This window comes from Mustela erminea, chromosome 5 (assembly GCF_009829155.1).
Source record: "Mustela erminea isolate mMusErm1 chromosome 5, mMusErm1.Pri, whole genome shotgun sequence".
NCBI lineage: Eukaryota > Metazoa > Chordata > Mammalia > Carnivora > Mustelidae > Mustela > Mustela erminea.
In genome coordinates, this window is record NC_045618.1 from 62,075,157 (window position 1) to 62,099,486 (window position 24,330).

A 24,330-nucleotide genomic window follows, 5' to 3' on the forward strand; every position below is an offset into this window, starting at 1 on the left:
TTTTTTTCCAAAATCAGGAATCAGATGTTGTTAACGGAGCCATCCAGGCACCCTGGGAAGAATTTTTAACAAGAGATATTTACGTAAGAAAAACGGGTAGTTAATTCCCTGTTCAAGAAGAAAAGGACATCTTGTAGAATGCTTTTTTTTAAAGATTTGTTTGATTAATAAGTCTTTTTAAAGATTTGATTTAATTTTTATAAAATAACATACAATGTATTATTTGTTTTAGGGGTACAGGTCTGTGATTCATCAGTGTTACACAGTTCACAGCGCTCACCATAGCACATACACTCCCCAGCGTCCATCATCCAGCCACCCCATCACTCCCACTACCTTCCCCTCCAGCAACCCTCAGTTTGTTTCCTGAGATTAAGAGTCTCTTATGCTTTGTCTCCCTCTCTGGTTTCGTCTTGTTTCATTTTTCCCTCCCTTCCCATATGATCCTGTCTTGTTTCTTAGATTCCTCATATCAGGGGCGCCTGGGTGGCTCAGTGGGTTAAGCCGCTGCCTTCGGCTCAGGTCATGATCTCGGGGTCCTGGGATCGAGTCCCGCATCGGGCTCTCTGCTCAGCAGGGAGCCTGTTTCCTCCCCCCACCCCCGCTTGCCTTTCCATCTACTTGTGATTTCTCTTCTGTCAAATAAATAAATAAAAATCTTTTAAAAAAAAATAAGATTCCTCATATCAGTGAGATCATACAATTGTCTTTCTCTGATTGACTTATTTCACTTAGCTTAATACCTTCTCGTTCCATCCACTTCGTTGCAAAAGGCAAGATTTCATTTTTTGATGGCTGCATAGTATTCCATTGTGTGTATGTATACCACATCTTCTTTATCCATTCATCTGTTGATGCTCATCTAGGCTCTTTCCATGGTTTGGCTATTGTGGACATTGCTGCTATAAACATTGGGGTGCACGTGCCCCTTTGGATCACTACATTTGTATCTTCAGTGTAAATACCCACTAGTGAGATTGCTGGATCGTAGGGTAGCTCTGCCTTCATAGAGGAACCTACATACTGTTTTCCAGAGTCGCTGCACCAGCTTTCATTCCCACCAACGGTGTAAGAAGGTTCCCTTTTCTCCACGTCCTCACCAACATCTGTTGTTCCCTGACTTGTTAATTTTAGCCATTCTGACTTGTGTGAGGTGGTATCTCATTGAGGTTTTGATTTGTATTTCTGTGATGCCAAGTGGTATTGAGCACATTTTCATGTGTCTGTTGGCCATCTGCATGTCTTCTTTGCAGAAACGTCTGTTCAGGTCTTCTCCCCTTTTCTTGATTGGATTATTTGTTCTTTGGGTATTGACCTTGAAAGGTTATTTATAGATTTTAGATACTAGCCCTTTATGTGATATGTCATTTGCAAATATCTTCTCCCATTCTGTCAGTTGTCTTTTCCTTTGCTGTGCAAAAGTTTTTTATCTTGATGAAGTCCCAATAGTTCATTTTTGCCCTTGCTTCCCTTGCCTTTGGCGATGTTTCTAGGAAGAAGTTGCTGCTGCTAAGGTCCGAAGAGGTTGCAGCCTGTGTTCTCCTCAAGGATTTTGATGGATTCCTGTCTCACCTTAGGCCTTTCATTCATTTTGAGTCTATTTTCGTGTGTGGTGTAAGGAAATGGTCCAGTTTCATTCTTCTGCTTGTGGCAGAAGAATGCTGTGTCCAGTTTCCAAACACCATTTGTTGAAGAGACTGTCTTTTTTCCATTGGACATTCTTTCCTGCTTTGTCGAAGATTGGTTGACCGTAGAGTTGAGGGTCCATTTCAGGGCTCTGTATTCTATTCCATTGATCTGTGTGTCAGGTTTTTTGCCAGTACCATACTGTCTTGATTATAACAGCGTTGTAATAGAGCTTGAAGTCTCAAATTTTGATGCCACCAGCTTTGGTTTTCTTTTTCAACATTCCTCTTGCTGTTCGAGGTCTTTTCTTGTTCCACACAAATTATAGGATTATTTGTTCCATTTCTTTGAAAAAAGTTGACAGTATTTTAAGATTTTATTTATTTATTTGACAGAAAGAGACACAGCGAGAAAGGAAACACAAGCAGGGGGAGTAGGAGAGGAAGAAACAGGCTTCCTGCTGATCAGAGAGCCCGATGCGGGGCTGGATCCCAGAACCCTGGGATCATGACCTGTGCCAAAGGCAAATGCCTAATGACTGTGCCACCCAGGCGCCCCACCTTGTCAATTGATTTTTTTTTTAAGATTTTTTATTTATTTGCCAGAGAGAGAGAGAGAGAGAGCAAGTGAGTACACACAAGCAGGCAGAGAGGCAGGCAGAGGCAGAGAGAGGAGCAGGCTCCCCGCTGAGCAAGGAGCCCAATGCGGGACTCGATCCCAGGACCCTTGGATCATGATCCGAGCTGAAGGCAGCGGCTTAACCCACCCAGCCACCCAGGCATCCCTTGTCAAATCCCTTGATTTTTGACAAGAGTGCCAAGACTATTCAATAGAAAGAGAACAGACAGCCTTTTGAACAAATGGTGCTGAGAAAATTGGATATCCACAGGCAAGAGAATGAAGTCGGGCCATTATGTCAAGGGCAACCACCAGGGCTGAACTGTACCTATGTAGGCACATGCCCAAGCACACATAGTACTAATCTCCTTGTCTCCGAGGAATGGTTCCTGATTGCTTTCCTTTTCAAATTAGGGAGGTTATAATGTCTTGTATGAAATGGACCACCCACCTTATGCGAAGGGAGAGGTCTATGAGCTTCCCTGTTGTTATTCTAATTATCTTAAATTATTGAAGTTTTGTTTGTTTAAGACTTTTTATTTATTTGAAAGAGAGCAAGACCATGAGTAGGAAGGGGGGCAGAGGGAGAAGCAGACTCCCTGCTGAGCAGGGAGCCCAACATGGGGCCCAACCAAGATCCCAGGACTGAGGGACCACGATCTGAGCCAAAGACAGATCCTTAACCAGCTGAGCCACCCAGGCACCCCTGAAGTTTTTTTATAACACATAATGAATGATGTGGGAAATGAGTCTGCGTGAAGCTCTTTTATTTGGATGATGAGGAATATTGTAAAGTGGAATTAGGGAGAGTAGCCAAGAAGAAACAGTGAGCGGCATATTTACAACAGCCAAAAGGTAGAAGCAACTGAAATGTCCATTGAAAGATGAAAAGATACACAAAATGCATTATATACATAGAATGGAACATTTGGCCTCAAAAGAAGGAGATTCTGCTACATGCTACGTGGATAATGCTAAAATAATAATAATAATAATAGTAAGCCAGACAAAAAGATAAATAATGTTTGATTCTTCTTGTATGAGGTTCCTAAAGTAGCCCAAATTTATAGAAGGTTGTCAGGGACTAGAGTCAGGGGGAGATGGGGAATTATTGTTTAATGGGTCAGAGTTCCATGGGGAAGATGAAGAAGTATTTCTTCATCTAGAGATGGTAGGTGGTGGTGGTTACACAACAGTGTGAAAGCGCTTTAACTATACATTGTGAAAATGTCAAAATGGTACATTTTATGTATATTTTAACCAATGTTATGTTTTGTGTTTTTAAGAATCAGTGATTAAAAGGTAAAAATTTGAGATAATTCATTTGGTCTTTCATTAGGCAAATGTTTGAGCAACTACTATATACCAGGCACTAATTTAGTCCCATGATACAATGATGCATAAATCAGATAAGGTCTTTGCTTTCATAGAGCTTACTGTCTAATAAGGGAGACAGACTACATGGAAGAAGACAGATGGGGGCTCCTGGGTGGCTCTGTCAGTTAAGTGTCCCACTCTCGCTCTTGGCTCAGGTTTAGGTCTCAGGGTCGTTGTGAGTTCAGGCCCCATGTTGTGTTCCATTCTGGGCATGGAGCCTACTTCTAAAAAAAGAAGAAGTGACAGATGAAGAAACAAACTTTATGATTGTGGCAAGTCTTGTGAAGGAAATGGATAAGGTGAGGTGAGAAAGCGGTGAGGGGTGCCACTGCATGAGTGAAAGAAAGTCTCTCTGAGCTAAGAATGAGCCAGACAGGCAAAGAACAGAAAATAGCTTCAGGCACAGGGAATAACCAGAATAAATGAGTACTTGGAATGTTCAGAGAACAAAGCTTTACCAAGAAAGAATTGAGTGGTGTGAAAGGAGGGCACGGAGGTAATGGCAGATAGGTGACATTTATTAAGCACCTACTGGGTGCCCTGCAGTTTAAAGTGCTTCTTGTATACTAACTCATTCAGTCCTTACAGCCTTGTGAGGTGAATTCTGTTTTCCTCATTTTGCTTATACCTTTTGGGCAACTGAGGCACCAAGAGGTCAAGTAACTTGTTCAAGTTCACACAGCTCATAATCCTCAGAGCCAGAATTCAGCAGAGCCAGAGTCTTAACCAGTGTACCATATTGCTTTGACATCAGTGTCAGCTCAGAGGAGAGGTCCATGCTGGAGTTGGACATTCGGCAATCATGAGCACTAGAAAGCGTTTAATTAAAACCATGGAAGCAGAGATGCAAGAAGATAGCTCTGGATTGGGGGAGTCCAAATCATAGGACCAAGAAGGGGGAGCTAAAAGGGAGATGAGAAGAGTAAAGAGACAAATGTTAAAATGGCTCAAGTCATTTACGCACTTGACCATTCGTTATCTTGGGGAAAATGTTTTTGCTGGTTCGGGTCCAGAACTGCCTGATAGGAATCCACGTCAGTTAAGAAACCACTACTAATGCTGCGGTTTTTCTTCAAAGGTCCTATCAGGTAATTGCTGCATTTATCTCTCTGCTGATATCTTCCTCTGCTCGGGCTGCTGTAACAAAACACCATAGACTGGGTGGTTTAAACAACAGACATTTCTCACATTTCTGGAGCTTGGAAGTCTGAGAACAGAGTGCCAGCCCACTCAGGTTCTTGGCGAGGGTCTTCTGGCTTCACCCAGAAGGGCCCCCTTTTTCTTCCTATATCGTCGTATGGGGAGGGAGGTAGAGACAGAGGAGGATAAATTTTCTGTCTCCTCTTTTATATAAGGGCATTAATTCCATCATGAGGGCCCCATTCTCAGGACCTGATCCAAACCTAATTACCTCCCAAAGGCCTCACCTCCTAATAATAACTGCACTGGGAATTGAAAGCCAACATGGGAATTTGGGGGCGGGGGGAGGGATACAAACATTCAGTCTTTGGAAGCTGAATTTTAAGAATACCAGTTTCGGGGCGCCTACGTGACTCAGTGGGTTAAAGCTTCTGCCTTCGGCTTAGGTCATGATTCCAGGATCCTGGGATCAAGCCCTGCCTCGGGCTCTCTGCTCCCCCCTCTCTCTGTGCCTGCCTTCTGCCTACTTGTGATTTCTGTCTGTCAAATAAATAAAATCTTTAAAAAAAAAAAAAAGAATTATCAGTTTCAGGGGCATCTGGGGGGCTCATTCGGTTAAGCATGTGACTTTTCAGCTCAGGTCATGATCACAAGGTCCTGGGATCAAGCCCTGTGTTAGGCTCCACGCTCAGCAGAGAGTCTGCTGAAGGATTTTCTCTCTCTCCTTCTGCCCCTCCCCCTACTCCCACTTGTTCTCTCTCTCCCACTCTCTCTAAAATAAATAAATAAACCTTAAAAAAAGAAAAGAAAAAAGGGAATTAGCAGTTCAGGCTTCTGTAAATACAGAACACAGGAGATGTGTTATAACAGTTACCTGATTAAAAATTTCAGAAACAGCGGCTCCTGGCTAGCTCAGTCATACAGCATGGCACTCTTGATCTGGGCATCACAAGTGTGAACCCCACATTGGGTGTGGAGGTTAATTTAAAAAAAAAAAAATGAAGGGCACCTGGGTGGCTCACTGGGTTAAGCCTCTGTCTTCAGCTCAGGTCATGATCTCAGAGTCCTGGGATCGAGTCCTGCATCGGACTCTCTGCCAGCAGGGAGCCTGCTTCCCCCTCTCTCTCTGCCTGCCTCTCTGCCTACTTGTGATCTCTGTTTGTCAAATAAATAAAATCTTTTTAAAAAAATGAAAATAGGAGTGCCTGTGTGGCTTAGTGGGTTAAGCCTCTGCCTTCGGTTCAGGTCATGATCTCAGGGTCCTGGGATCGAGCCCCGTGTCGGGGCCCCCTCCCCCTTTGCCTGCCTCTCTACCTACTTGTGATCTCTCTCTCTTTCTCTCTCTCACCCTCTCTCTCTCTGTCAAATAAATAAATAAATAAAATCTTTTAAAAATTTCATATAAAGTGAAAATAAATGGTTGTTTAAATAAAAAATTCTGAAACAGATGTTTATGGTTTATATAGCAAAAATATTTCCATTCCGAAATCATCCTGTAGAGTGCTTAGTAGATAACACATTTCATGTATTTTAAACTTGACAACATATACAGGTATGTGTGTGTCTGTGTGTTCACTCTCTGGGGAGTATCTTAAACACATATTCCAGGGGCATGTGGGTGGCTTAGTTAAGTGTCTGCCTTCAGCTTAGGTCATGATCTCTAGGTCCTGAGATCGAGCTTTGCATTGGGCTCTCTGCTCAGCAGGGAGTCTGCTTCTCCCTCTCCCTCTGCTAGTCTCCCCTGCTTGGGCTCTCGCTCTTTCAAATAAATAAATAAAATCTTTTTAAAAAAGTACTCCTCTAGGAATAGTAATGATCCTTGTCCTCTTTCCTTTGTGATCTAAACCTCCTAAGCATATAAATTCTCAAATTCGATATAAAGTTAATCAACTAACCAAATTAAAGAAAGCAAACATTAGAGAAAGTCTCCTAGTTATTTCCCCCTCTGGACTCTTTTTAAGTTTATTTATTTAAGTACTCTCTATACCCAGTGTGGAACTTGAACTCACAACCCAGAGATCAAGAGTCACATGCTAAACCAACTGAGCCAGCCAGGTGCCCCTCCCCCTCTAGAATTCAAATATGTACCTTACAGCAAGTAAGTTAAAGTCTTCTAAAATTTTTACTTGAACTTTTAGTAGACTCACTCCTTTTTGGCAGAGGAGGGCAGGGAGGAGAGGGGTCATGTTTCAACACTGAGATATTCATCCATGTTCTAATGCCTTTGCATCTAGTATAAGCTCTGCCTAGAATCCCACCTGTCGTCAGATTTGTCTGTCTTTCAGGACCATGTTTAAATGTTACTTGAACCAGAAAGTTCTGCCATAGTAACTGCCATAGTTTTTGTTCCCCAGCATTTCATATGTATGATAACATTGCAAATGTATTAAAGTGAGAGGATCATGACCTGCAGAGGACAAGATCTACATCTGTATCTCAGTAACTAGAACAGTGTGTTTTGGCCTTCGAGTATTCATAGCATCATACCAAACCCCCAAAATCTTTGTAGCATACTGTGATTCCAAGCCTCAAAACCACACTCAATTCAGCTATAATTACAAGGCAGTTACTTCCTCAGTGTGACGATTTCTCACGGTTGCCAGTAAAATCATCCAGTGGTAGGACACTTCTCACCTGGTAGCTCTTCAGCAACATGGCACTGTCTGAATGATTTTTGCTCTTCTGAATTCTCTCATTCTAGTTTCTGGAAGACTGATGTGATATTAGAGAGAAACATGATAAGGCCAGAAGACCATCAAATTCTTGTCATTTTTATTTGAAAGGGAAGTTCTTTACTTTCAGGGTTCCAACATGGAAGGCCGTCTGTGGCACAGATTTGCCAGAGTGGCCGTCTTCCCAGAGCAGTACTTTGTGTGGTCAGCTCCTTCACCTGCAGGGCTCCCATTCCTGGCTCCCTCTGTGCCGTGCACAGTAGACTTGGCAGGTTTTGTGAGATGACCTCATGTATAGAACCACTTACAGATTTTTTTTTTTAAAAACATCCTAAGGTTAAAAAAAAATTCAGTGGTTTATTTTTATTAAGTTTTCTGATTTGCCTGAAGAGGGGCCCTATTTATCAGGGTTAAGAAGTCAGCAACTACGAGATACATTTCAATTTCTTAAATGTTACAGTGTCTTTAAAAGCTCTGGAAGTCATGTCAAGTTACTCTTGAAACAGTATTTGCTGTCAGTTTTCTATCTAGTGTTCTTTACAAATTTACTTCCTTGAGAAGGGGCAAAACACTACTAATTTCCAGTAACTTCTTGTTTTCCCCTACCAGTTGCTTTTCGACTCTATGACTTGGATAAAGATGACAAGATTTCCCGTGATGAGCTGTTACAGGTATGTTGGAGAGCTGCCATGGTTGTGGACAACTTGTTTGGGCCCTGCCTGCTTGTCCTTTTGGGTGGGAATTGTTCTTTCAGCAAGCGTTTCCTTATAACACCTGCTGGCGCAGAGGACCGTCTTAGATAGAAGGCAGAGCCCAATGATCCCGGGGAAATGCGCAGGGGCTCATTGAGTTCTCAAAAATACATGTTTTTGTTGTTTAAAAGACAATTTAACGTCTTTTACTTGGCACTATTGGAGATGGTCTAAGTCAGATAGTCCCATTATTGTTATATCAGCTTATTGACATCCAGGTCATTCTGACGACACTTAGGTAAATGCTGCTGTCCCACCTGTCCTTGAGCTTGACGGAGGAGTCAAGGAATTGTTGCCGGGCCGGTGTACAGAGCCAACTGCTGTCCTTTTTTGCTCCTGAGAACAATTCCCTGTCCTCCCACTAGCAGTGACTAGAATTTCGTCTTGTCTTCCTCTTGTCTTCTCCACTTCCTTAAATACAAGTTTAGAGGGGAGAAAGTTCTCCTTTTTTCTTTTATTTAATATTAATGATTCTGGAGGATCCTAGGAAGCTAATACATTCAGGAATTTCCTAGGGAGATTTGTCTATTTCAATTTACTAAAAAGTAAAGTGGGTTCCACTCACCCCCAAATAAATCTGAACTCATTCGGTGTCTTAAGAAGTCTGCTAAGCTGAAAATTACTCAGGCCAGATTAAGGACCAACATTTCTGTGTCTGAGCAAAATTCAAAACAGTCTGCAGGTCAGTGTTAGTGTTCTTTGCTTTTGAATTGGGGAGATCTTCATTGAGAGGAATGTACTTTTTGAAAATGGCTAGGTATGTCAACTGCTCAGTTCTGAGGAGAAAAGACAGAGGTAGTCCTTTTGTAGTTGAATGTTTTTATCCTCTGACCCAGAACTGGCTGCCAGAAATATTTTTGGGAGTGGTGGATTGATTTATTTTCTATTATTAGGATAAAAAAAAAGCCAGAGGCAAAAAAAAACAAAAACAAAAAAACAGAGGCAGGGGTGAGGAGATCATATGCCAGAGTGCCAGTCAGTGCCACTAGAGTGTTCCTCAGGCCTGAAGTGACTTGAGGACAAACATTTTCATGGACTGCTGTGATGACAGAGAACTAGTTTTATCCTAGCGGGAAGAGGATATGAATATCTTAGCAAAGTGAGAAGAAAACAAAGTTTGCCATTCTAGACACTGCCATATCTAAAATATTTTATGATGCATAGTTCTTAACTATTCAGTGGATATTTAAAAGTTTGTGATGAGTTTATCCTAAGGGAAGACTCAGTGGCTATTTTCCTCGTGTGATTTTTATATAAAAAGTCCGTTGAACTTTTGGTGATGATGGATATGTTCATTATCTTGATTGTGGTGATAGTTTTATAGGTGTCTACATACGTCAAAATGGAACAGACTGCATATTTTAAATATGTATAGTTTGTTTATCAGTTACACCATAATAGATAAGTTGCTCTACTCTATGAGGCTAGCGTAGCTTTGATGTGAAAACCTTGTGAAGACTGCCTAAGTAAAGAAAATTAAAGCACAATCTCTTTTATGCACATAGATGTAAAAATTCTAGACAAAATACTGACACACTGAATCCAACAGTGTATAAAAAGGAGGCTGGATTTTAGCCAAGGTGGGTTTAAATCAGGAATTCAAATTTAAAATTAGAAAATCAATCAATCAATTTTGCCACCTTACCAGATTAAAGTAGAATTCCGTGGTCTTTCCGCAGAATAAAAATATTTGATGGGGTGCCTGGGTGGCTCAGTGGGTTAAAGCCTCTGCCTTCAGCTCAGGTCATGATCCCAGGGTTCTGGGATCAAGCCCCAGCATCAGACTCTCTGCTCAGCAGGGAGCCTGCTTCCCCCTCTCTCTCTGCCTGCCTCTCTGCCTACTTGTGATCTCTATCAAATAAATAAGATCTTTATTTTTAAAAAAGTATTTGATAAAATTCATCATCCATTCATGATTTTTTTAAGAAGTCTTAGCAAAAAAAAGTCTTAGCAAGTGCTTACTTTGGCCTCATATATAGTGAAATTGGAACAATATAGAGATTAGCATGGCCCTGTGCAAGGATGACAGACAAATTTGTGAAGTGTTTCATATTTAAAGAAAAAAAAAGTTCTTAGAAAAACAGAGATAGAAGGGAGCTTTCTTACACTGATATAAGGAATAAACAACAAACCTTACCAGACATTAGCAAGTAGTAATAATACGGGTGCCTGCCTCCGTCAGTTGAGCATCCTACTCTTGATTTCACCTCAGGTTGTGATTGGGGTAATGGGCTTGAGACCCATGTCTGGCTCCATCCTCACCGGGGAACCTGTTTGAAATTCTCTTTCTTCCTCTGCACCTCCCCCTGCTTGTGCTCTCTCTCTCTTTTTCTCTCTAATAAATAAATAAATCTTTAAAAAAGAAAGAAAAGAAAAGAAAAAAGAAAACAAGTAGTAGGGATGCCTGGATGGCTTAGCCCTTAAGCGTCTGCCTTCAGCTCAGGTCATGATCCCAGGGTCCAGGGATCGAGCTCCCACATTGGGCTTCCTGCTTGGCAGGAAGCCTGCTTCTCCCTCTCCCACTCCTCCTGCTTGTGTTCCTTCTCTCGCTGTGTCTCTGTCAAATAAATAAGGAAAATCTTTATTAAAAAGAAAATGTAGTAATAATAAAAGTCCTGTTTGCTAATCAAATTCCCATCTGGAACCCTCTGTCGAGAGCTGACTGGGCACAGAAGCCTGGCAGACAGTGAGGGCCACTGGTTGCTGGGACCTGGATCAAGCCACTTCTAGATGCTCTTATCCTCGTTAATAGCCTGGATGAGTGATTATTCAGATAACTCCACTCCTTTCCCCACAGAGCACACATGCTCTGTACAGTTCTCTAATTCTAAAAATAAAATACTTCAGAGAAAAATTGGACTGAGATCTGAAGAAGCTGCTATTTGAGGATGAATTTGTCTAGTCAGGCACACACAATCAGGGAAAATGGTAAATGGCTTGGCCATTCCATATTTTTGCCAGGATTGCCTCTTTTTAAAAAAAATAAAAAAATTTATTTGTTTTGAGAGAGAGAGAAAGAGAGAGTGGGACAGAAGGAGAGGGAGAGAGAGAATGGGCCCCCCTCAGTGTGGGACTCCATCTCGCAACCCTGAGATCATGGTCTGAGCTAAAACCCAGAGTCAGACGCTTAACGAACTGTTCCACCCAGGTGCCCCAAGAATGCCTCTTTTTATTAATCCTTCCAGTGTCTGTCTTTGTACTCCCAAATGTACAACTTCCAATTTTCCAGAATCAGTTTGTAAAAAGAAATAATCAGTATTGATGCAAATTGGTATTTCAGCTCTGTTTTTCTTTTCAGAAAATCCTGTGATTTACTTTTTAAAAATCTATGTCATGAGATTGGAGAAGGATGGAAAGGAAGGCCCGTGAACTGCTGGGCCAGAAGGGCTCTCTCTACTGTAGAAAAGTTCAGCTCTTAGCTCTGAAGACAGAGTTGACTGGCTGCAGGGACATGAGGCGTCACAAAAGCACCCTTCCCCCATTTCACACCAAAAGTCATGTCACTACCATTGCTTATTTTGCTTAAAGAAACAATTTTCAAAGTACATTTACACTCTGAAGATGTTAGCAGAATTGGGGGAACAAAGTTTTTTGTTATGTGTGAAGCAAATTTGATGAAACATGTTAAATTCTCTTGATTACAGTCCTTTTTAAATGTGCTTGTTGTTTTTCTAAAAAGAAGGGGTTAGTATTTACCCCTTCAAAGATCTTTATGTTTCTTGGCTATGCTATAGGAATAGCTGCGTTAATGAGCTGCTTCAGAGAGGACTGCCTTCCTGTGGGATTCCTAGAAAGCCCTCCCAAACTGACTTACACCAATAAGGAACTAGTTTGCCTCATGCAGCAAGAAGTCTGGGGATAGATTATCTGGGTTGATACTGAACCTATGTGATGTCCAGGAATTGGGCTTCTGTATTCTTGCTCTGGCATGCATAACACAGAGGACTTGCACCTCATGGTCCTAGGATGACTGATGTACCACCAGAACCTCATATCTATCTGTATACCTGACAAAAAGTAATGGAAGAGCAAAATGTAAAGGACTCTCCCCCCCACCCCACCGTGAACCTTTGCCTTCCTATCCAGTGACCTTGCCAGAGAGTTCTGCTCATCTCATGGTCTCGAATGACCGAGATGAGAAGACAAGGGTTTCTGCTTTCTAACTGTTATATTTGAGGACATCAAAGGAAAAGAGGGTGGGAGTGGCTTTTTCTTTAATCTTTTTTTAAAAGAGTCCTCCTGGGGTGCCTGGGTGGCTCAGTCTGTGAAGTGTCTGCCTTAGCTCAAGTCATGATCCCAGGGTCTTGGGATCCAAGCATAGGGCTCCCTGCTCAGCAGGGAGTCTGCTTCTCCCTCTGACCCTCCCCCCTCTCGTGCTCTCTCACACTCTGTCTCTCAAATAAATGAATAAAATGTTTTAAAATAAAATAAAAGAGCCCTCCTGACCCCCAGGTCTCCTGTAATTCGTGGCTTTTGGTCCTGTAGGTGCTTCGTATGATGGTTGGAGTAAACATCTCAGATGAGCAGCTGGGCAGCATCGCAGACAGGACCATCCAGGAAGCGGATCAGGATGGGGACAGTGCCATATCTTTCACAGAATTTGTTAAGGTCAGTCAGTCCCCTCTTGGTTTGAGAAAGTCTGAAGAAGTTGGGAAATTCTGTTGCATAGGAGGGAGGGAGAAAAACATTCAGATAAGAACTTGGGACAGTATCTCCTGTTTTGATCTTCATAACCATAATTGGATTTGGGGGTTTTTTCCCCCTGCAGGTTTTGGAGAAGGTGGATGTAGAACAGAAAATGAGCATCCGATTTCTTCACTGAAGGACTGAGACCAAACTGTTCCCTGCTTTCTAGTATTTAAGAACTGGAACTCAAGAGTCGTCCTGTCCACCAGCCCCACCTCCACCCCATCATTCCCCTTCTCCCAAAGTATTACTGCTGTTGCATGACAACCCCAGACATGTCCTGTCAACATAAACCTGCCTTCGGTGCATAAACAGGGCATTACAGAATGGTACCCCCGTCCATTTCTGTTGAGTATCATTCGCCAGTTATCTCCATTTCTGAATATCATCTCCCCTGGTTTGCTGCTGAAGGCCGTATGTCCATCCAGTCTGAAAAAGTGAGAGAGGGAATCCATGCCAAGAACCAACCAGCAAAGCTCTTTCACTGGATATAGACGACAGCCTTGCTGCCTTCCCTCCAGCCGGGCTTCGGCATGCTCCTCCAGCCTTTTTTGTATGTCCTTTGCTTCCTCCTCCTCTTCCACCCAACATACCATTCACTTAGTTCTTCAGTCTCCCTGTTCTTCACTAAGCTTCAGTCCGCCTGTTCTACTCAGCACCCTAAGCTGTGCCTGTGAAACATACTTGGCAGGGTAGTGTGGCAATCTGGCGGGTTTTGTCTACCTTTGTTCTTAGATGGGTCTCTAGGATGTTGCCTCTCCAGGAGCTTTTCCATAACCATAACCAACACCTCTCTCTGAAGAATGATCATCTCTTGGTCCCCTGCACTCTGCTCTGTCATCAAAGGGCTGTTGGTTAGGTGTTCTTGTTGAAAGGTGGAGGCCTTGGTGCACGGTGTAGAGCCAAGGCTTCTAAATGGCTCGCCCAGGTCGCTCTACCTCTGGCCTCTGGTTCTCAACATACATAACTACATGGCTACTCTTGTTAGTACAGTGTTGACTCCTCAGAAAAGGGCCATATACCTGCAGGTTTGCTTAGTTTGAGGATACCATCACCACCAGAATGGCTGCCCTGACAATACGCTTGGGGAACTTTCTCGTGGCTTTTTGATCAAGGAGCCTGGGCACCCTAAAACCCTGGCGTACCCCCACTTCTGCACCATGGTTTATGCCTCAGTGTTATGTGTCCTGGAATATGTTTGACGTCCCATTTCCAAACAGGATGAGCAGTGTTAACGGAAGTGCCTACCTTATCCCAGTCCAAGAGATTTAAAGACTGTCCTCAGTGTCTTGAAGTTTTGCACAAAATTCTCAATGAATTTTACACTTGGCACATGTTAAGGCTGGAAGCCATAGTCTGCTCCTGAACGAGGTCCAAAGCATTGAATGTATTGTTATCAGAAGCTGCCTGGTTACATTGACTTCCTAGCTCCTCTGTAAACCACTACTCATCTCTTAGAAGCAAGGAGTCTGGCATCAGTGGCAAACCTGAGGTGGTGTGACAGGCCTCTGCATGAGCCAGAGCAACTTCTCTGCCCCTCCAGCTTAGTACAGACCTCTGTGAATCAGGCTGTCGCCATCCTGTCTTTAGCAGTCTCTTCGTCTTTATGTTTGCCCTTGGCTGATTGTCTCTGATGCATTGCTTGCTCGCTTGGTTGTTTCCTTGCTTTGGAAGGCTATCCAAGATGTGCACTCAATACTTGAGGAAGGGAATTGCTTAAAAACAAAAACAGGATGCTGCAGAGGGATTGGGAAGAGTGGCAAACGGGAGTGACCAGGCCGGATGTCTCAAGTATGAATGACTGAGGAATTCTTGATGAAATATCAGTCTGACTTTGTGATCAAGTGATGTAATATAGGAAATGTAGAAAGGGGAAGAATTTTCTGACACTGATCTTTTAGAGAGGTACTTCAGAGGCTCCTTGATTTCCATATTTAAAGTTCTTAAGATGTGGCTTTTTCCTCCTTTTGGCTGTATAGCAAACTGTTTTAATCCACGGTTGTGCCTTATTGTTTCCATTAAAATTGTATTCTTTGATCCATCAATAAATACTTGTGGTTAAAACAAAAAACCTTTTGTCCATGTGTCTTTAAAGAATTTTATATAACTCAGTTCCCTCCTACAAGTTTTAAAATCCCAAACCGTGTTTCCCTTACTCTGGTTTATGTCTGTGCCATCAAATACACACGTCTGCTCTGCTGCTGCCCTGACACGATGTGGGGGTGTTCATCTAGGGGTCAGCACTGTGTGCCTCTGGGCCCAGGTTTGCTACCTTGACCAATTCCCACTCACTCCATTTTTGGAGGATTCCATTTTTGTTCTGGACTTCTTGGCTTTTTAAATGTAGAAAGGCCTAAAAATGGGTTATGTGTTTATTGCTTGTTAACTAAGTCATCCACCCTCTCATGCATGTGCAGCCTCAATGACATACCCACCTGTTATTACATGGCTTTTCACATCTTCAAGATCCAGGGACTTGGGGTGCCTGGGTGGCTCAGTTGCTTAAGCACCTGACTCTTGATCTCAGCTCGGGTCTTGATCTCAGAGTCATGAGTCTGGGCACCACACTGGGTTTCACCCTGGGTGTGGAGCCTACTTAAGGAAAAAAAAAAAAAAAAAACAGACTCAGTGACTGCCTCTTCTGCAGGGTGCGAATAGCTTTCCTTACAGTTAGTGGCATGCCACAGGACTCAGAGCAGTAATAACAGCTGGAATCAGGTCTACAAATTCTAACACAACACCCTCTATTCCCATCCATCTGCCTCAAAAGTCTGTTACAAATGACTTGCATGGTGTTTAAGCTTTGTTTCACTTTTAAGTCTAATGTTAGGATTCAGTGAAAGTGGAAACTAGATGAAGGACCAAGCAGTCCTTTTTACAGGCCATGGCCAAAGGAACAACAGTCTGGTGACTAAAGTAGAACATAATACTGTAAAAACATTATAGCATTAAATACAGTTTGGGGGAAAATCTCCTTAACCAACCCGATTTCTCTTGTTCTTTCCGGCTATCCATGCATTACATATTTGAACATAAATGGAACATAACACAAGATTATATCAGTTTTTTTTTTTAAGATTTAATTTATTTATTTATTTGACAGAGAGAGATCACAAGTAGGCAGAGAGGCAGGCAGAGAGAGAGAGGAGGAAGCAGGCTCCCTGCTGAGCAGAGAGCCCAATGCGGGACTCGATCCCAGGACCCTGAGATCATGACCTGAGCCAAAGGCAGCGGCTTAACCCACTGAGCCACCCAGGCGCCCCAGTTTTGTTTTTTGTTATTTTTTTAAAGGATGGGAGCATTTTTTAAAAGATTTTTATATATTTGACAGAGCAAGAGAGCAAAGCAGAGGGAACAGGCAGAGGGAGAAGTAGGCTCCCTGCTAAGCAGGAGCCTGATGGGGGGCTCAATTCCAGGACTCCAGATCATGACCTGAGCCAAAGGCAGCCACTTAATTGATTAAGCCACCCAGGCGCCCGAGATTTTATCAGCTTTAAAAAATTAATGTATTGGGGCGCCTGGCTGGCTCAGCAGGTTAAGCCTCTGCCTTCGGCTCAGGTCATGATCTCAGGGTCCTGGGATCAAGCCCTGCATCGGACTCTCTGCTCAACGGTGAGCCTGATTCCCCCTCTCTCTGCCTGCCTCTCGGCCTACTTATGATATCTCTCTCTCTCTCTTTGTCAAATAAATAAATATATTTTTTAAAAATCTTCAAAAAAATTAATGTATTGTGGGGCGCCTGGGTGATTCAGTGGGTTAAGCCTCTGCCTTCGACTTAGGTCATGGTCTCAGGGTACTAGGATTGAGCCCCACATAGGGCTCTCTGCTTGGCGGGAGCCTGCTTCCCCACTCTCTCTGCCTGCCTCTCTGCCTACTTGTGATCTATCTCTCTGTCAAATAAATAAATAAAATCTTAAAAAAATAAAAATTAAAAATTAAAAAATAATGTATTGAGTATTTCCCTATGCTGCCTCTTCTTCCTAACTTGTAGTAATGGTTACATAATATTTTACAAACTTGATACAGCATGTAATTATTACCTTGTTTATTGTTTCCAATTTTATGTTATAATGATACATATATAATATGTATATATTGCACATATATATACATATAATGCACATAGCTCTTTTCTTTGAAAAGATTTTACAGGAGTGGGATTACTAGGTTAAGGTTTGGACATATACTTAAAGCTTTTGGTATGTCTCCAAAGAAATAAATACCAAGCTGCCACAAGTAATTGAATTACTTTCTTTTACCTTCATTCTTCTTTTTGGAATATTCTTCACTGTCATCTATTTTTTTAAATTGCCTTTAGAATCATGTTATCAAGTTCTGTATTTAAAATACTTACTAGAATATGGGGCACCCAGGTGGCTGTTGGTTAAGCAACCCACTCTTGATTTCAGCTCAGGTCATGATCTCAGGGTTGTGAGATCAAATCCTGTGTCAGGCTCCACACTCACTGGGGAGTCTAAGATTCTCTCCTAATCCCTCTGCCCCTCCCCGACTTCCTTGTGCTCTCTCTCTAAAATAAATAAATCTTGGGGCACGTGGGTGGCTCAGTGGGTTAACCCTCTGCCTTCAGCTCAGGTTGTGATCTCAGGGTCCTGGGATGGAGCCCTGCATCAGGCTCTCTGCTCAGCAGGGAGCCTGCTTTCCCCCTCCCCCACCCCTGCTGCTCTGCCTACTTGTGATCTCTCTCTGTCAAATAAATAAATAAATAAAATCTTCAATAAATAAATACATCTTTAAACATAAAATACTAGAACAGATTGTGTGATTGATTGGGATTTAGAGCAAAAATTCATTGCAGAGATGCCTCAGAGAGGACTGTCTTTACAAACTGGTCTTCTTAAACTATAAACCAGGTAGTTTATCCTGTTTCCTAAACACTGAGAGCAGAACTGCTTGGAAGGAAGTCATTACTGGACCGAAATTCCCTAAATTCACATAATTTTGACTGAGCTTTGAGTCAATGAATGATTCAAACTGAAGATGGCTGGTATTTTCCAGTATAGATCTGCTTAACATCTAGCTTAGTAGAAACTTTAAATTGCAATTTAGAAATTCTTTTTCTTTTCCTCTTTTTCTTTTCACACCACGGAGTGACGGGATATTTACCTGTAGTTTTGTGAGGTACTGCAGGCAGGTTCTTCCCAGCTCTGGGATGGAGCGGACCACAATGAGGAGCCTCCTGTCTTTTAAGATGGAGTAAGTAACCAAGCCTGATATCTTAACCTCAGGTAGAACCTGATCAAGGACTTCATCTTGAGATGCCAAGACTCAGTTTTCTTCTCTTACTCCTCAGTCTTCCAACCACTAGATTCTGACCTCTTGTCAAAATTAGGAAGACTTTGAAGGCATGGTCTTGACACTTCCCATCACCCTTTGCAGTCTATTTAAGAACTGAACCAGGTTAAGTGAATTGGTATATCCTATACCTGAATGTGGCTGCAGAAATAAGAATCAGGTAAGTTTTCTTGGCTGGTATAATAGATATAAAGCACCATTAAACACATTTTTAAGTGTTTCATTTGCAAGAAAATCTCTTACTTCCAAAAACATATACACTACTACTTTAGAAACAGTTTTTAAAAAGATTTTATTTTTAAGTAGGGGCACCTGAGTGGCTCAGATTGTTTGGCGTCTGCCTTAAGTTCAGGTTATGATCTCCAGGTCCTGGGATCAAGCCCCATATTGGGCTCCCTACTCAGTTGGGAGTCCACTTCTCCCTCTCTCTCCCTCTCCCTCTGCTTGTGCTCTCTCTGTCTGTCTCTCAAATGAATAAATAAAATCCTTTAAAAAAAAAAAAAAAGATTTTAACTAATCTATACACCCAACATAGGGCTTGAACCCAAAACTCCCCAAGATCAAGAGTTATATGCTTTACCAATGAGCCAGTCAGGACACCCTCTTCAGAAACAATTCCATTTTTTTTTTTTAAGAGGTTGGGATAGTCGGGCTCTCTGCTCAGCGGGGAGCCTGCTTCCTCCTCTCTCTCTACCTGCCTCTCTGTCTACTTGTGATCTCTATGTGTCAAAGAAATAAATAAAATCTTAAAAAATAAAAAAAAAAGGTGCGGGTAGGGACAGAGGGAGAGGGAGAGAATCTTAAAAAAAATTTTTTTTTAAGAGGTTTTATTTATTTTTTGGTCAGAGAGAGATCACAAGCAGGCAGAGAGGCAGGCAGAGACAGGGGGCGGGGGAGGGGGAGCAGACTCCCTGCTGAGCAGAGAGCCTGATGCAGGGCACATCCCAGGACCCTGAGATCATGACCTGAGCCAAAGGCAGAGGCTTAACCCACTGAGCCACCCAGGCTCCCTGAGGGAGAGGATCTTAAGCCAGGCCCCACACCTAGTGTGGAGCCCAATGTGGGGTGCAGTCTCACAATCCTGAGATCATGACCTGAGTTGGCAAGAGTCAGACACTTAACCAACTGAACCACCTGAGAATTTTTTTAAACTAATTAAAAAAAAATTTTTTTTAAGTAATCTCTACTCCCAGCGTGGGGCTTGAACTCACAACCTCAAGGTCAAGAATTTTATACTCCTATCAACAGAGCCAGACAGGCACTCCTAAGGAAGAACTTCTCAATAATTATGAAACTATTCAAATGAGGAACAGGATATCACCAAAACTAGTGTATCCCCTGGCCCTTAGTTGCTAGAATTGCTTAAGCAAAATCTTTTTTTTTTTTTTTAAAGATGTTATTTATTTATTTGACAGAGAGAGAACACAAGTAGACAGACAGGCAGGCAGAGAGAGAGGGAAGCAGGCTCCCCGCTGAGCTGAGAGCCCGATGTGGGACTCGAACCCAGGACCCTGATATCATGACCTGAGCCGAAGGCAGTGGCTTAACCCACTAAGCCACCCAGGTGCCCCGCTTAAGCAAAATCTTGAAGGACCATTTTTGTCAGGAATCTTGCAGAATTCCTAGATTACAAGGGAGGTTTACCTAGATGATCTAGAATTCCTGCCTATTGTTCATAACATAATTACTAGGTTCACCATGTATATATATAACAGTATTTTACAAAAATATTTTTTTATTTTGGGGGGCACCTGGGTGGCTCAATTGGCTAAGCATCTGCCTTCAGCTCAGATCATGATTTCAGGGATTGAGATCATGGGATTGAGCCCCATGTAGGGGCTTTCTGCTCGGTGGGAGCCTGCTTCCCCTTCTCCCTCTGCCTGTCCCTCCGCCTGCCTTGGCACAGTCTCTCTCTGTCAAATAAATAAATAAAATCTTTTTAAAAGTATTTATTTATTTTTTTTTGTTTTTGTGTATGTTTGTGTTTTGTATTTGTTTTTGTTGTTAGGAACACATGTACATCTGAATTTTTAAACATGAAGGGCATGATTGTTAATGAAATTAATGAGAAACAGTCTGTTTTATCCCAGGTTTATGGTTTGTTTTTGGTTCTTTCCTAGTTGCCTGTGCACTAGGAAACCAAACATCTATAATGGGAAGTTATTTTTAGCTAGTGTTGCACTGATCTATCAGAATATATGGCTGGAGCTTAGTCTTAAACATAGATCTTCTGCAATGCTAGGCAGTAAACCCTTCAGTTGCTGGGTAGAGGGTAAGTCTTAGGGGTTCTGAGTATAAGAGAAGGTAGAAGGGAAACTTGGGTTTAGGGAAATGGGAAGTGTGTAAGTATTTTAATATTTTAATAACTGAACTACATATCAGTTGACCCTGCCAATATCCTGGATTGAAGACACTATCCTTTCCCTATTGAATTATTTTGGCATCTTGGTCAAAAATTGATCATAAATGTAAGGGTTTGTTTCTGGACTCTTAATTCTGTTCCACTGATTCTATAGGCCTATCCTCATGAATACTACATTGTCTCATTTACTATAGCTTTGTAGTCAGTTATAAGTTGGGTAGTATAATTCAGACAATTTTTTTTTTCAAGATTGGCTTAGCTGTTCTGTGTCCTTGGTATTTCCTTATATATTTCAGGATCAGCTTGTCAATTTCTAACACACACACACACACACACACACACACACACACAAAAGTGCTAGAATTTTGTCAGGTATTGCATTGAATCTAACCAATTTGAGAATTGGTTATTAAGACTCAGGTCTTAATACTGAGTCTGACAAACCATGAACATGGAAAGTCTCTGTACTTTAGATGTTCACTTCTCAGTATATTTTCTATTTTTGGCATATAAGTCTTGGATTTGTTTTACTAAATTTTTTCCTAAGTATTTTATTCTTTTTGATCCTATTATGAATGCAGTTGTTAATCTCATTTTTGTTCTTAGTGTAGAGAAATAATTGATTTTTTAATACTTAACCTTGTATCCTGCAACCTCACTAAACATAGAAATTCCAGTACTTTTTTTTTTTAAGATTTTACTTATTTAGGGGCGCCTGGGTGGCTCAGTGGGTTAAAGCCTTTGCCTTCGGCTCGGGTCATGATCCCAGGGTGCTGGGATCGAGCCCCGCATTGGGCTCTCTGCTCAGCAGGGAGCCTGCTTCCCTTCCTCTCTCTCTGCCTGCCTCTCTGCCTACTTGTGATCTCTCTCTCTCTCTGTCCAATAAATGAATAAAATCTTAAAAAAAAAAAAAAAGATTTTACTTATTTATTTATTTGCCAGAGAGGAAGAGAGAGAGAGCACACAAGCAAGCAGAGAGGCAGGCAGAGGCAGAGAGAGAAGCAGGCTCCCTTCTGAGCAAGGAGCCTGATGTAGGATTCGATTCCACAACGCTGGGATCATGACCTGAGCTAAAGGCAGCGGTTTAACCCACTGAGCCACCCAGGCGTCCCGAAATTCCAGTACTTTTGTTTTTGCTCTATGCATGCTCCTTATGATTTTTAACAGAGGATCACATCACCTGGAAATAAAGGCAGTTTTGTTTCTTACAATCTGGATGCCCTTTGTTTGCCTTTTTGCACTGACTACACCCTCCGGTACAATGTTGAATAGAGGTGAAGGGAGCCTGTGTCCTTGATTAGTTTCTGATCTTAAAGGGAAAGTATGAAGGCTCACTGCTAAGTATGATTTTTTTTTTTTTTTAAAGTAGGCTCCATGTCCAAAGCGGGGCTCGAATCACAACCCTGAGAGCAAGAGTAGCATGCCCTTCTGACTGAGCCAGGCAGGTGCCCCCATTTTAAGTGAAGGTTTTTCCCTTAGTTGCCCTTTATAATTAGCTTCTGTAAAAATAAGACTCCTTAGCTTCATCCGAGGACTTTAGGAATTGGATCTCAAGGAGATGCAGCCTTAGGAATCCATACTTCTAGGAAGTAGCCCATCTGACAGCCTTAGTGGTGTTTGAGGACCGATGTCTCTGATCTGGGAGCCACCGTGGCACCGTGTAATAGCAAGTTCTAATTACCCTACGTGCCTCTCCTGGAACAATAGCTTTAGAAAGGATCTCAAGAGCCCAACAGCTGAGTGTAGGAAGCAACAAAACTGTCAGTTATAACGGTTTGGCATTTGGCAGAAGGATCCTCAAGAGAAACTAATTTGCTCTCCTGTATTGACCAGAGCTGGAAACAGCGAAACAGCGGTCTGACGTTCGGGCCCTTTACGAATGGAAAACGAGTCAGACACAATCAGATACAAATCGGAGCTATTAAACTGTCTGCCTAGGTGTGGTATTATGTCCGGGATTAAAAGCTCCCGGTCCAAGGATGAAATTATTAGCAGTATAGTTGATTTAAGGTGGCTTAAAATTGTCATGCGGCCTAGCCAGACTACCTTTCCACCAAGTGACACAGCTTCTACGCGGAAATAATTTTGCATTCCTAACAAGCGAATTACAAAAAAATCTTTCCCCATACCTCAACCCTGGGACCAATCCCCTCTCCCCCCGCCCGCCAAAAAAACCGATCTAAAAGAGTGGGGTCAGCCCTATTGACAGACGTCCATCCCAACCAACCTATAGCGGGAAGAGAGTACGCTTGCGCAAGTCGTTATCCAGTCAGGACTCAGCGGCAGAAGTGGGGGCGGGACTTGTGGAAACAGCTGCCGCAGGGTTGGCGGACTCGGGAAGGAGCGAAGATGGCGGAGTGAGGCGTGCCGCTGCGAGCCGGCCGTCGGGCCGGGGGCGGCAAGGCCCCCGGAGTGTCCAGTGAGTCTGCTAGTCGGTGCGAGGTAAGCGAAGAAGGCAGGTGACGGGGAACTAGCAAGAGGTGGCGCGGCCCAGTCTGGCCGGGGGATGGGAGCGCGCGGAGCCTGCCTCTGCGGCGGGCGCGGGCCTCGGCCTGGCGGGGGTTCCCTTTCGAGCTGCCCAGGGCGGCCGGGCAAACGTTCCGGGGTGTGTCGCACCAACACTTCGTCCTTTACCCGCCGCTGCCCTTCTTAGTGCCTTTTTGGCCGCCTTTGTGCTTTCGGTTTGTTCCCGGTGAGTGCACTCACGCGGGTGTGTCTCTGCCAACCGCTGCGTCGTCCAACGGTTTATTTGTTAAAGAATACCTTTATTGATTTTATTTAAATTCTTCACCTCACGGCTTCGTGTCCACTGTTTTGCCTGAGTCTCCGATATCAGTCGAGGCCTGTTGGGGCCCTGAGTCATTTGTGTCCTGGTCCGTTGACCTTGAGATTCGGTTTAACAGGTTCTCCCCCGGGATTTTCATTTGTGTATATCATTCACGTTCTCTTGCTACCCATCCATTCATTCCCACGCGCACCCCTCAAACTTTTAAGATCCAAGTAAGCATCTTTGTCCTTGTATGACCTGGTAATTGTTTAATGGCGCATTAATCTCGACTGACTCTAGGTCCCGGTAGAATTCACAGTTGTTTTCCAGAATTAAAGGAGCCAGTGTAAATTTTTATTTATTATTTAGAGAGATAATGAGAAAGAGTTTGGGGAAATATTATTAGAACGTAATTTGTGTAATGTGGTGGTGTTGCCAAATATAATACTGTCAAGTCATTTGTATTCGGTTCTTGTCTATGGGATTTTTTTTATAATGTGGGTTTTTATAACTACTCATTCGGTCTTTCAGTTAAATTCTTGGAACGTTCTGTTACTAGGTTTCTAAATTGACGAAGCCTATTTAGAATTGGCTTGTTAGTTGGGTCCAGTTCTACTGATATGTCATAATAGGAATGAATATTTCTGGTGTGCTTTTTGCTGGTCTTTGATTTAGCAAAGCTGGAAATTCCTGGTAAAGAAATAGCTTCCTTATAAATAAGACCTTTCTCTTGCTTTTGTCAGGAGTATTTTTTTCAGTTTCATCTAGAAGAAGAAAGAAAGTACACAGGCAGAGGAAAGGAACAGAACATTATTCCTTCCTACCTTACAACAGAGGGGTGTGGTCATCTATATTAAAGCAAAGGTCTGTTGAGAGAAGAGGGACCATAGCATCATCAGACTCTTAGTGGGAACAGTGTACCATAAAAACTTGAGAACCACAGATTCAAGAGCTTGGTGTTTTGTTTTTTTTTTTTAAGATTTTATTTATTTATTTGACAGACAGAAATCACAAGTA

General features: G+C 42.5%; 2 protein-coding genes and 1 non-coding gene across 3 annotated transcripts in view; 2 read left to right on the forward strand and 1 right to left on the reverse strand.

Moving 5' to 3' along the window:
* CHP1 (calcineurin like EF-hand protein 1) overlaps nucleotides 1–14,942 on the forward strand; it is a 46,618-nt gene extending 31,676 nt beyond the window's left edge. The window contains exons 5-7 of the mRNA XM_032343346.1: nucleotides 8,043–8,104; nucleotides 12,671–12,793; nucleotides 12,954–14,942. Coding sequence (XP_032199237.1) covers nucleotides 8,043–8,104; nucleotides 12,671–12,793; nucleotides 12,954–13,007 — 239 coding nt within the window. The 3' untranslated portion in view covers nucleotides 13,008–14,942. The remainder of the gene's footprint in view (nucleotides 1–8,042; nucleotides 8,105–12,670; nucleotides 12,794–12,953) is intronic.
* LOC116592154 lies at nucleotides 10,140–10,242 on the forward strand. The gene has a single exon (XR_004286341.1). It is a non-coding gene; the product is annotated as a U6 spliceosomal RNA (small nuclear RNA).
* A 2,916-nt stretch (nucleotides 14,943–17,858) lies between the features above and the next one.
* LOC116590150 (neural Wiskott-Aldrich syndrome protein-like) lies at nucleotides 17,859–23,409 on the reverse strand. The gene is made up of 3 exons (XM_032341797.1): nucleotides 23,310–23,409; nucleotides 22,774–23,194; nucleotides 17,859–18,072 (listed from the first exon to the last, which is right to left on the reverse strand). The coding sequence occupies exons 1-3, from the start codon at nucleotides 23,407–23,409 to the stop codon at nucleotides 17,859–17,861; spliced, it is 735 nt and encodes a 244-aa protein (XP_032197688.1).
* Between the last annotated feature and the right edge of the window lie 921 nt (nucleotides 23,410–24,330).